At 38.6% G+C, this 13,026-nt stretch overlaps 1 protein-coding gene across 3 annotated transcripts in view; it reads left to right on the top strand.

Moving 5' to 3' along the window:
* Window positions 1-1,030: 1,030 nt before the first annotated feature.
* ift140 (intraflagellar transport 140 homolog (Chlamydomonas)) overlaps window positions 1,031-13,026 on the top strand; it is a 36,257-nt gene continuing 24,261 nt past the window's right edge. Inside the window, exons 1-17 of one of the 3 annotated variants that reach the window (XM_044101619.1) lie at window positions 1,031-1,162; window positions 2,399-2,560; window positions 3,433-3,654; window positions 3,731-3,852; window positions 5,740-5,870; window positions 6,927-7,102; window positions 7,753-7,844; window positions 7,929-8,035; window positions 8,727-8,878; window positions 8,983-9,186; window positions 9,273-9,345; window positions 10,529-10,620; window positions 10,705-10,832; window positions 11,195-11,312; window positions 11,409-11,530; window positions 12,197-12,332; window positions 12,417-12,548. In XM_044101619.1, coding sequence (XP_043957554.1) covers window positions 2,414-2,560; window positions 3,433-3,654; window positions 3,731-3,852; window positions 5,740-5,870; window positions 6,927-7,102; window positions 7,753-7,844; window positions 7,929-8,035; window positions 8,727-8,878; window positions 8,983-9,186; window positions 9,273-9,345; window positions 10,529-10,620; window positions 10,705-10,832; window positions 11,195-11,312; window positions 11,409-11,530; window positions 12,197-12,332; window positions 12,417-12,548 — 2,154 coding nt within the window. In that variant the 5' untranslated portion in view covers window positions 1,031-1,162; window positions 2,399-2,413. Of the gene's footprint in view, window positions 1,163-1,258; window positions 1,276-2,398; window positions 2,561-3,432; window positions 3,655-3,730; window positions 3,853-5,739; window positions 5,871-6,926; window positions 7,103-7,752; window positions 7,845-7,928; window positions 8,036-8,726; window positions 8,879-8,982; window positions 9,187-9,272; window positions 9,346-10,528; window positions 10,621-10,704; window positions 10,833-11,194; window positions 11,313-11,408; window positions 11,531-12,196; window positions 12,333-12,416; window positions 12,549-13,026 lie in introns of those variants that run through there. The other 2 variants (XM_044101620.1, XM_044101621.1) reach the window with 2 other exon arrangements.

Below are 13,026 nucleotides of genomic sequence, written 5' to 3'. Positions count from 1 at the left end.
AGTGCCTCACCAGCCATCGTGGAAAGAAAGAAAATATATAATCATAAAGTAATTTAAATTGTTATATTCATCCGGTGGTTTGTACTAAAAAATATTTATTTTTCATGTAGCTTCACCAATTTCGATTTTTATTTGTTCAAAATCGCTGAATTTTCTTATTTTCCCATTCAAATGCTTGAGCGATGCGGTGAGGCAGCAGCGAGCTCTGCCTCACCTTGGATTCGCAACCCCTGGCTCTAAGCGGAGAGAGCATGTTGCTGTCGGCGTCAATAAAATGGTTTAAACAAATTTAATATGTGAACTTATTTCCAATAATTTAGCTTATGTATATAATGTACAGTGCTTTTTGTCACCAACTGTGTTTGTAACGTGTTTGTGTAATGAGAAAGAGCAGAGAACAGGTTCGAGGTGAGGCAGGCAGTTCTCTTGCTCAGCAGCTAATGCTAATATCTGATGCTGCTCCTCAACTGCCGAGTAAGTGACAGCGAGCTAGGCTAAACGATCGGAAGCAAGTCAAGTGCAGCGATAGATTATAATAGAGATCTGATCTGTGTTAATATTATACGTTGTTAATGGAACCTACATTACAACACCAAAAAGTTTTCTCAAGTGGACTTTCAATCGAAGCAGGAGATAATATGTGTGTTTTGTGAGCTACAGTTTGTATGTGTAAGGATGCAGAAGTGAAACATAACCTGTAAACTGCTGTCAATCTATGCATCTATTTGCAAATCTGATTCTGATGACAAATAGTACAGTACAATTATTAAAACTAGCACATCTGATTTTAAAAAAATGTGCAATAGAGTGGAGTAATTTTAAAAGAGTAAATGAAAACGAGATTGTTTGAACATATTCTACTAAATAAATGGAACAACATAACAAAACGTTAAAATAGCGCGGTTTGTGATCATCTTATGGGTTTTCGTACTGGCACTTTCTGAGCCATCGCTCACATCAAAGTTCCATCTTCGGTACGGACTCGGTTCCGTTCGCTGTTTTCCGTCGCTCCGCCTCCTTACGTAGCCTCTGAGGTTGTCATGGGCAACTGAGAAAGACGCTTTTCCAGTAGACAACACCGCTTGAAGTAACGGTCCATATGACGCGCTCCGTCCGTTATGACAAAGCGAAGTGTCGCTAATTGAAAAGGAGAGACAGTAAAGTAAGTCTTCATTGCCAAATAGTTTTTGTAGTTCTTGTATTTTTTGTGTTTCAGAGAGGAAGAGACTACAAGCGCTAACTTTGCTAGCTAAGCTAATGCTAATATCTGATGCTGTAAGGTTTGTCTTTTTTACACATAAAAAAAGAGTCCGTAATCGAGTTTATTTAAATCTGTCTGTGTTAATATTATACGTTGTTAATGGACCCTTAAAGTAAATTTACCCTGAAGGTAAGCCAAAATAGAACAGAAATATCATTTAATGTGAGGAAATTCGGTTGTGTTAGAAACCAGGTGACAGGCGAATGTAAACATGTAGCGTCACAACATAAAAAATATAAAAATAAACAATAGGAGACAAATAGTACAGTACAATTATTAAAACTAGCACATCTGATTTAAAAAAAATGTGCAATAGAGTGGAGTAATTTTAAAAAGAGTAAATGAAAACGAGATTTTTTTCCAAAAAAAAGAGAAAAACTGCGCATTTTAATTCTTAAAATGATTGTTAAGAATCAACTTCTGATTCACAACCAATAGCACCAAGTAATGAAGTGATATGTGTCTGTATTACTTTATTACTGTCACCTGAAAAATTTCTCTTGCAGTAAGGGGAGAAAGAAAATAAACAACACAGAGACACTCGTATAACATCAGCAAGACAGTAAAACATCTATTAAATATCTGTACAAATATCAACAAAACAGACTGGATGACTAAACGAAAGTAAATAATAAAATAAGCTTGATCATTTCCAATCTGAAAATGTATATTTTTTAAGGGAAATTTTATTTACATAGAATCATAATCCATTTTATTTATGGTTACTATTGTTTTTATTTTTATATTTATTGTTTATGGTTGTGTTTTATTTCGGATATTTAAAGTGTTCTTTACTATTTTAAAGTTTATTAGAGGGCAAACTTCCATTATTATATCTTTACCTATATATTACTGAAAAATATATAGATACAGATAAACAGCAATATTATTGTTTATTCCAATAATTTCTGAGACAATTTATCGTCCAGCAAAGTTTGTTTTACCAGATCAGGCCTGATCATATTTTAAAGATATTTAGAACATGATTACTGATTATTCTAGGATAAAGAATAAAGTTCTGTCCGATTTAATGTAAATTGAATAAATCATCACACACACACACATATATACATATATGTATATATATATATATATATATTTTGGTAATATGTTCCTAACTCCATCTCGGTCATCCAGCAGTACTGAGGGAACATGGCGGTGTATTTCGACCACCGCATCGAAGCCCCTGACAGAAGCAATCTGCCGTCTCACCTGACCTGGCACTCCACGCTTCCCATCCTGGCTGTGGCGTCGAGCGGCCCTTCCTCTGGTGGCAGCGTGGATCTTTACCTGCAGCAGGTGAACTGGGATCAGACGGTCGGGTAGATCAGCTGTAGCGTTACTTCAACTCCGTTAAAAGCGATTCCTCTCATCGGTTCCTGTTTTGTTTGTGTGGCGTCTTGAACACTGTTTTTTTTTTTTTTAAGAAAATATCTAAGATGAAATCCTGGGCCCTTTATTTACAACGTTATGGAAGAGGAACAAATATTTCAGCTGTTTGAACTTAACATGGGAATTAATTCATTTACCAGCAGGTCTTTAACTGTTTATTCCTCTCATGATCAACAAATCCTGTGGACTCGTAAACATTTACTCTTTATTTACCAAGTTAAAAAAAAAACGTATTTTACTATGGTTTTGTTTTTTCGCCTCATATTAACATTTACAGTCATATTCAATAAATTAGGATATATTTTCTTACAAGGCTCGTTTATTATATTAAAAACCCCTTCGCAAAAACTGTTGATGTCAAAACATTTCATGTTAAAAGGTAAATTTCACAGCGAGATTCTTATTTTTAAGGCAGTTTTAAGTTAGTTTGAATTGAATACAACATGGTGCATATTTCTAATTATAGAGTTTATATTGATGGGCGTGCTGTGGTGGCGTAGGGGACAGCGTGACCCATATACGGAGGCCGTTACTCCTCGACGCGGCCATCGTGGGTTCGATTCCCGGACCCGGCGACATTTGCCGCATGTCTTCCCCTCCCTCCTTCCCCCTTTCCTGTCAGCCTGCTGTCATATAAGGGACACTAGAGCCCACAAAAAGACCCCCTGGAGGGGAAAATAAAAAAAGAGTTTATATTGATAATAAAGTCTGGTTGATAAATTTGCATCAGTCCTGATGTTTGAAGCTACGTGTTTCTTTGCGGTCCTGTCCAAACTCAGGGTGAGTGTGTGAAGAGCTGCCATGTGGACCGGGCCCAGCCGGCCGCCGCGCTGCGCTGGCATCCCGTAAAGCCGGTTTTGGTTCTGGGCTGGGAGACTGGAGAGGTGGTGCTGCTCACGCATCCGTCCGGAGATCAGACGGCGCTGCCGGCCGTTCACACGGCCCGCATCGCGCTGCTGGAGTGGAGCGGCTCCGGAAGCCGCTTGGTAACCGGAGATCAGGTTCGCTGCTTCACAACGGGAATAAAACATAAACGCTGTTTTTATTCTGAATTTAATAATCATTGTGTTTTGGCAGAATGGAGTTCTGGCCGTGTGGAAATTAGATGCCAGAGGGCGACTTTTAGGAAATCACCTCGTTAAGCACGACTACAACAAACCTTTAACCTGCTGCATTTTCAAACCTGCCTCTCCTGGGGTGTAAGTAGCTCACAGGTTTATTAAACAATTAATCAGTTAAAATCAGTTCAATAACTTTCAGTCTGATGATCAATTAAAATCTATTGTTTAAGGAAGATGAGATGGAAAAAATATGGAGCTAAATTGGGTATTTACTTTGAAAAAAACCACAACTTTTAATTTGAAAAGTAATTATGAGAAGTTTGACTTTTTCTTTTCAGTTTATTTATTTTTCTTTTTAACAAAGTTTATAGCCCCAATTTTGCTTTATAAAAAAACATTTTTGCTTATGTTTAGAGATTTAATAATCCATTTATTTATGTTTTTGGGTTTTTTGTGGCTATTTCATTTTTTATTTATAGTTTCTGGTTGTTGTTTTATTTTGGATATTTGAATTATCTTCCAGCTCCAGTGAGAAGTAATCTTTATAAAATTAATAAATTAGTTTATTTATTTTCCAGGGAGTGAACTTGCATTATTAAGCCATTATCATTTTATTAGCTGGAAATTATTTCTAAATGACAATATTATCATTTATTGCGATAATTACAGGGAACATTTATCATCCAGCAAAATTTATCATGACACTTTGTTACCATACCATACCAGCTTTATTTATAAAGCACTTTAAAACAACCACAGTTGATACAAAGTGCTGTACAATCCAAAAAACACAACAAAATAAGAATAATTATTATTAAAAGTAGTTTAAAAACAAAGACATACACTTTAAACTAGATCTCACTGGTGTTGAAAGCCAAGTTAAATAGATGGGTTTTAAGACGAGCTTTAAAAGTGGACAGAGAAGGGGCCTCTCTGACCTGCAAAGGTAAGTCATTCCATAATTTGGGGCCCATAACAGAGAAAGCCCTGTCCCCTCTGAGCTTCCTTTTAGTTCTCGTATCTCCAAGAGCAGCTGATCTGCTGACCTGAGCGACTGATGGGGTTTGTGGGGATGAAGAAGCTCAGTGAGGTAAGCCGGGGCAAGATTATGCAATGATTTAAAAACAAACATAAGAATTTTAAAATGAATCCTAAAATATACAGGCAGCCAGTGAAGTGAGGCCAGGACAGGGGTCACATGGTCCCTTTTTCGAGTACCTGTCAACAAACGTGCAGCAGCATTTTGTACTAGCTGCAGACGTGAGAGCAGCGCCTGACTGACTCCCAGATAAAGTGCATTGCAGTAGTCCAAACGAGTTGAAATAAAAGCATGGATCACTGTTTCAAAATGCTGCCTGGAAAGAAAAGATTTCACTGATGCCAATCGCCTTAAATGATAAAAGCTGGATTTAACCACGGCTCTAATTTGGCTGTCCATTTTAAAATCACTATCCACCTTAAAACCAAGATCTGTAATAACAGGTTTAAAATATTCCTCCAAAGGTCCCAGGTTCTGTTGCTTCATCACATTAAATGCAAATTAAATACATTGACATTTGTTGCAAACAGGTGCAAAAGTAATACAAAGAGTTTTCAATGTTATTGTTTTTATTTGAAGATATATATTATGTGTTGGTTGTAGGAGAAAACAGAAAAACCAGAATCTTTCTTCACACAGTCAAACATGTAGATCCACAGGACCAATTGTAATTTATAAGTTGTTCTTTAATACTTTATTTATCTTAAATCCATTATCACTAATTTTTAGTTCAGATTAAAGAAGCAGCAGCAGAGGAATTAAATTGAAGAGATCCTAGTACTTTAAAAGTTACATATAAAGTGATTTATAGATAAAGTTTTAGATTTTTATTATTAGTAGAAGAGAGACAGAAAAGTTCCCAGGAAGTGTTTGAATATTTTGACCTTTAAAACAAACCATATTAAAACCTAAAGACATTAAGAGGAACGTTTCAGGTGGAAATGAGCCTGTCTTTAGACCTGATCTGATTCGTGTCGTTTCCATAGCGACGTGGCGATGTTGGCGCGGGCGTCAGTGAGCGGAGACGAATCGGCTCTGGACATGTTCAGCTGGAAGGGGGCGCCTCTGAAGATTGGTCCTCAGGAGGGACTGGGCTTCTACGTCAGCACCTCCGACGGTAAGACGGTCGAAACGTTTCCGTGACATGGCCCCCAAAAGGCCCGGGAACCCCCTCTTTACAAACCCAAACACAAAGCTACAAAATATGTAAAAAAGATCCACTACTAGACTGTTTTCAGTAATTATTTTATTCATTTAGCATAAATGCTGCCTCATTGTTTCTGATTTTAGATTGTCATGAATTCTGTGACAGATCATTTTATTATCATATAATATATTCTGACTTTATTAAAGGGCTGGACAATAAATCAATAACAGTATAAATATGTGATCAATATCAATAGACAATACATCTGATACAATATTCAATATAACAAATATTCTAAGCTGGTGGAACCTGCTAACTGGCTCTTTGGTTGCCTAGCAACAACCTGCTGGGTAAGAAGCAGTTTCAAGCTCCCCCAAACTTTGGTTACCTAGCAACAACCTTCTGAGAAACCTAAGCAGTTTCAAGTTTCCCCACATTGCCTCATAACTGCTAAAAAGTAAAAAACAAAACTGGATAAAACATTTAAGGTCACGCCACCAGTTTGGCTGTAGTTCAGCTATTTAAAACAAAAAACTTACCAATAATTATTAATATCGACTGATATGAAAAACTTATATCGTGATAAGTTTTTCAGCCCGACTTTATTACCAGATAATCAGTTTTGTTTTGTTTTTTACCACCAACCCCTTACTTGATTATAAGAAAATGTTATTTTATAATAATCACATCAAATTTAATTTGATTCCTATAGTTCTTATGGTTTGGCTCCTTCGGTCTCCTTTTGTCAGAAACTTTTCCATTTCTAGCTCGCTACGCTAGCTTGAGCAGCAAAGCAACTTGGATGAGTTTAACCGGCAGAAAATAGGCAACCAAAATAACAGTTAAATCAGTTATATTAACTTACATTTTATTTTTAAAAAATTACTGAATAACAGAAAACAAAAATTGTGATGAAAAATGTATGGAATTCAATCTTTTTTTTAATCAACTTTTGGCGCCCCCTGGGTTTCCCGCGCCGTTTAAACTGTTTGAAGCTGTTTGAAGCCGATGTGTGATGATCTGCAGGAAAGGTCCATGCTGTGGACGAACAGGGCAAGACGAGCCCGCTGCTGAGCGAGGACGGCCCCATCAGGAAGCTCTTCTACCTGGAGAAGAGAGGCGTGCTGGTGGTCGTCACGGACACCCTGATGCTGTCACAGTACACTCTGAGACCAGAAGGGGGAGCTCACGAGTTCATGAAGGTACGCTTTGACCATCGGTTCCTAGAGTAAGATGTCTGATTGCTGCAGTAAATGTCTCATCTTCATTTGAATAAATAAATAACCAGGTTATGTTTAATGTAACAGGGAGAGTTGGGTACTAACCAGTTACATTTACTTGTAAAATGTACTTTTAAAAGTATTTTCACTACGCGGCACTTGTTACTTTTACTTGAATAATTTCATTATGAAGTATTTCTACTCCTGCTTGAGTAAAATTTCTGCCTTTTCTACCCACTGAATGAACAACAAACTTGTTTCAACCAAAAATCCACCAGACTCAGAAACAGACCTGCAATTTCTGTTAAAGTTTCGTAAACTTTTTATCAAAAAAACTTATTTGGAAGAATTTTATCTTGACCATTTTTGTTATTTTTTGTTGCTTATATGAATTATTGTAATTTTTTCCTTAAAATAACAACATTTCCACTTAACTTTGTATTTTGGTCGGTCAGATGATGCAATTTTTAAATATTAAATGACTGATAATTTGAACAGTTACTCAGTACCTGAGTAAACTTTTTAATCAAGTACCTTTTTTACTCCTGTATCAGTATTTTCTTTTTACTTTTACTTGAGTAAAAACACATCGAAGTAGTTCTCCTCTTACTTTGTTTGGTTTCTGTCTGCAGGTGAAGTTGAGCAGCACAGCCGGGCAGAACGTCGACATCATCTGGACCGAGAACAGCCTCCTCATCACAGCAACAGGCGAACCAGTCATCAAGTCAGTTTCTACCTGCCGTTCCTCTACAGACCAACTTAAATGAGTGAAGCATGATTTTTAATTATTTTCCTTTAAACGTGTCAGAATTTGGGACCTGGAGAGAGATGAGAACTACGTTCTATCTCTGGACGAAACTCTGGGATTTAAGAAGGGAGAGATGATCAACTGTGTTTCCTACTGTGCAGCCAAAGGTAAATTCATTTACAGGCAGAAAATCTGGAAAATACGTACTTTATCCATCCAGTAGTCGCAGCGTTTCTGCTCCCATTATCCAACAACATCACTAGCAACACCTACACTGCAAAAATACTAAATCTAACTGAGTATTTTTGTCTAGTTTCTACTGTAAATATCTTAGTACATTTGAAATAATACAAAACTATCTTACAAGTAACCTTTTAGCAAGATATTGATCCTTTGCAACTTTGTCACTCAATCACTGGTAACAGTGGGGTGTCTGTCGTTAACTGGAAACATGCAGACACGACCCGGTGGGCCGGTCTGCTGGCCAAACCTCTGACTGCACAGCAGAAGAGGATACGGATGATTTTTAGGCCTTGAGAGACGAGATCAGCTTCACATGAATGTATCGGCCGATCACAGATTTCCCAAACTTAAAGAAACTGGCGCTGATAAATCATTAGTGATTATCTTTAACGGGTCTGGCTGAGGGGCGGTCTGTCCGTCAGTGGCTGATTTTCAGGATTGAGTGGCGGTTGATATGATCGGTTTTGAGTTGTAAGTATCAGCCAATCGCCCAATCTTAAGGATATCGGATCCAACTAAAAAAACCGACCCACGCCCTCCCGTCATTATTTCAGCATGTGTTACTGAGTAGCTCTGAATTATCTGCTTTCTCTAATAAAATTGTGAAATGTGCAGAGATCCTGGCAGCTGGAACCTCCAAAGGCCGCATAGCGATGTGGAAGATGGTGATGGAACCGATGAGCAGCAGCAGCTACAGAGCCGACGCTAAAGCCCTGTGGAAACTGCAGAATCCCACTGAGATCCATGGAAACGTCACTGAGCTGCAGGTACCGCCTCAGTCTGAGCACATCATCTAAACAAACGGTTTTATTCCAGGAATACAACCACAAACATCCCGCCTCATCGCGTATGTGTGTATGTGTGACATCAGTGGGGCTCCAATCAGAACCTGCTGGCCGCGAACAACTCCAGAACGGTTCTGATCCTCAGTGAGCATGTGATGTCGGCGCACTTCGGCCAGCAGGTGGCAGCAGTGCAGCTCGCCCCGACTCAGCTCAGCATCACGAACTTCAGCAGCGGAGAGACGCTTCCTCTGCAGAGTGACATGCACATCAGAGGAGTGTGTGTTAGCAAGGTGAAACCAAACAAAACAGCTGTACTCTGCTTGGTTCTGCTCTGACAGGCAATGAAATGAAACTTACTTTTCTGTTCCCCCGACAGGACTCTGTGACGGTCTGGAACGGGAAACACATCTCTGTCTATGAGCTCTCAGGGACGGCTCTGCATGTTACAGGTATTCACCCTGTGCAACTACGTCACTAAATGAGTTCAGGCGCCATGACGGATGTCGGAAGTGAAGGACAGAGTTTTCCCAAATTGTTCTTGCCAGTTTATTCGTGGCTTCTACTTGTTCGAGTCGAGTTAATTTCTCTGTGAACTTAACACACCTGGTTGGGGCTGATAGACGGCGGGATTTACGAAAGTTGGAAACAGCTAGCTTAGAAACCGACCCATACCGCCTCTCCCGTGACGTGTTCATCAAATTACTGACTTTTTATATCACTGTGTCATAAACAGCGTTTCCTGTTTCACCGGGGCAGCATTAAAAACGTACTAAAGATAAGATGCTAACTAGTTTTTTCCATACATGCTAGGCTACATGACGATGCGGCATCGTCTCCATGGTTACCAAAGGTTAGACAGTACCTTCTCCTTAATGCTATATTTGATTGTATATTCGTAGTCATAATTACTTATAAAGTATATGAACGTTAATATTTTTACTTTGCGATTTCACCGAGGGCTGCCCGTATCTTTCATCATTAAAAGTTACACAATAAAATGTTCGGCTTTATCCTGCAGCCGACCGCGCAGCATCCTCTAAACATTTTTAAAGCGAAATCAACTGAATTAAAGCGACACCAGGTTACAGATGTGTGTTTTCTGACAGGAGTGCATAGGTAGTTTTGACTTCTTCACGGCGGAGTGGGCGGAGTTCTGGGGAGCGTGACGTCACGTTCAAAGAGTCAATAATACGTCACTATAAATGCCCTGATCACTTGCGAAATTAGGACAGAGCATAAGGGTCACACTAACAAAATGAAAAAATAAAATAAGAATAAATTCATAATATTCTGAGAATTAAATGGTACAAGAATAAAGTCGAACTAGAATGACAATATAACAACTTTATTGTCATGATTTTTTAAAAACTTTATTCTTGTAATACTATGACTTTATTCTCCTATTATTACAACTTTATTCATGTATTATTTTGACTTTGTTGTGCGATTTTATTCTCATGATCTAACTTTATTCTCTTTTAAAAATTATTTTGTTCTGTTTTATGGAAGGTCCAAAGAGCCACAGGTTTCAGATTTCTGTAGAATATAAAATGTGTTAAAGTTTGTGGGTGAAACGTGACAAAATGTGAATAATTCAGGTAGTTCAGCCTGTTTTCCTTCCATCCATTGCAGGATCATTTCCTTGTGATTCCCACATTGTTGCTGTTCATGACGAGAACCTTTACACCGTGGAGCCAAACAGAGTCCAGATCCGAACACCTCAGGTACGTTGCTACCTGCTGTAGCCGCATCCTGCCGTGTGAAGCTCAGACCCGGTTTAAACGTTTCTGCTGTTGTTTCTCCCTCAGGGGACAGTGAAGCAGCTGCTAACTTTCTCCCGGGCCGAGGGAAACCCCGTGCTGCTGGACGTGTGCCAGTCGTACCTGGCAGTAGGAACAGACACGGCACACATCAGAGTTTACGACCTCTCCAGACGGTAACTAATGTACCAGAGCATCAAGACAAAAGTAAAGTCGTAATATTATGAGAACTCCAAAACACTGTGTTAAAATGAGGAATGTTGAGCCTCTTTAGAAGTCATACTTTGGTATTTGCTTTACAGATAAGGAAATACTTAAATATCTGTTAACACATCATCATCAGATTATTATCAGTAGCAGGCTGTTTCCTCGTAATACGAGAATAAACTCATAATATTCCGACTTTATTCTCGTAGATTTATTCTTGTATTATTACAACTTTATTCTTGTGATATTTATATATTTTTCCTCATGCTGGCACTAATCCTCTGTCGCACCTGAACGCTGTTTTGTCTTTTTGCGATGTTTTCTCTTGCAGAGATGCTAAAGCTCACTGTGGCACTAAGAATTTGTCCGACCACATCAGCGACCTCGGCGCCCTGAGGTCCGTCAAATGCAACGCCAGCGGCAGCCAAGTTAGCCTGCTAGCCTCTCAGGTGACTCGGCGCGATTCAGTCACACTTTTTAAATCAAAGAAACATCCTCTTTGGTTTTTAAGCTGTAAATTAAATTTGATCTCGACTGTTTGTCAGATCAACGGAAGACCCGATCATAAAGTATATTTCTACGACATTGAGATGGACACCATGACGCACTTTGACTTCTTCACCGGCAGACCGTCCACTGGCGTCTCTCCGCCTGATGAAGGCGAAAAGTAAAGACATTATTCTTACTCATCAAACCCACGCAGCTACTTCTGTGGCCCTCTAGGCTGGGGTTCTGCAACCTGTAGCTCTTAATAATTTTATTTAAAAAATGCTAAAGAATTTGTGTTTTTTAAAATGTAAAAGTAATAAAAACAATACTAGCTGATTTCATGTAATATACTAAAAGCATTTCCACAAAAAATAACAAGAATGTTTTTTTTAAACAGAAACTTTTTGTCTTTTGCTTGCAAAGTATGTACCGTATACAGAGTGTTTTGTTGTTAACTTAGCATCCAGAAATCACTTGCTGCTTTTTGGTTATGCAGGATTCTCCACTTATGCTTTTCAAAGATGTGTGATTGAATAATTGCACATCTGTTTGCAGCTCTTTTCACGTGTGAGAGTAAATGTTGAGTTGGGGCTAACAGCAACTTATTTAGACTTAAAGCGACAGACACCCTAAAACAACTCAGTGGTTCCACTGAGTTGAATAAAATCTCATTATCTAAGATGATTTTGTGTAAAACAAATGATAAAAATGTTTTGTATAGCCTACAGACCTATAATAACCTGTTCAACTATATAGAAGTATATAATATTATATACATTTTCCAGCCCTGCCTTATTGATTTTATTCCATCTTACACACTAACGCATATTTTCTGTAATTTCAGGCAAAAGTTTCAGGAAAATGAAATCAATGGCCGTTTTCCTGTGTCCCACTACTGGGATGAGAGCGAACCTCGACTCTTTGTCTGCGAGACCGCGCCGATCGGCTCGGAGAAATCCGCCAGCGCTTACTCAGATTTGGTAGATAACGGGCTGCAGTGATCGTTTGTAACCTTTTTGGCGTTGTTGGCAGGATTCCTGACGCTGTGACGGTTTCTCTCTCAGGAGGATGTGTCAGTGGTGACGCTCTTCTGTACGCAGGAACATGGACTCCTGCTTCAGGACTGCTTCTCCAGGCCCTCAGGCCTTCAGGCTCTCCTCGCCCTGGATGTGCCATATTACTACTTCACCTGCAAGGTGAGTTCAGTCACGCTCTGTTATTGTACTTGGATTATGGGGCAACTTCTAGTGAAAATAATTTCAGAAATGTTCTGGTTGTATGTTTGTATTGGGGCCAAACGTTTTGCACAATAAAGACACAATATTACTAGAGGAAAGTTGTAAAATTACAAGAAAATATCAGTTTTATAGAGAAGTCAGGATCTGATGTGACCAACTTGTTTGGTTATTTCTTTGAAATAGATTCGGTCGTTTGCAGAATTGTTTCAGAGTCCTGAAGTATTTACTTATTTCTAAAACTGATACCAAAGTATAACTACAAGATGCTCAACATTACTCGTTTCAGCCTTTAGTTAGTTGTATTGTTATGATTTTATTCTGTTAGTATTGCAGCTTTATTCTGTTAATATTATGGCTTTTCTTGTATTATTTCTAATTTATTCTAGTATTACTTCAACGCTATTCTCATACGACTTTATTCTCGTAAAAATTTTGG

The sequence above is a fragment of the Gambusia affinis genome, linkage group LG20 (genome assembly GCF_019740435.1).
Source record: "Gambusia affinis linkage group LG20, SWU_Gaff_1.0, whole genome shotgun sequence".
In the NCBI taxonomy this organism is placed as follows: domain Eukaryota; kingdom Metazoa; phylum Chordata; class Actinopteri; order Cyprinodontiformes; family Poeciliidae; genus Gambusia; species Gambusia affinis.
This window is presented reverse-complemented; position numbering and strand designations above follow the sequence as displayed.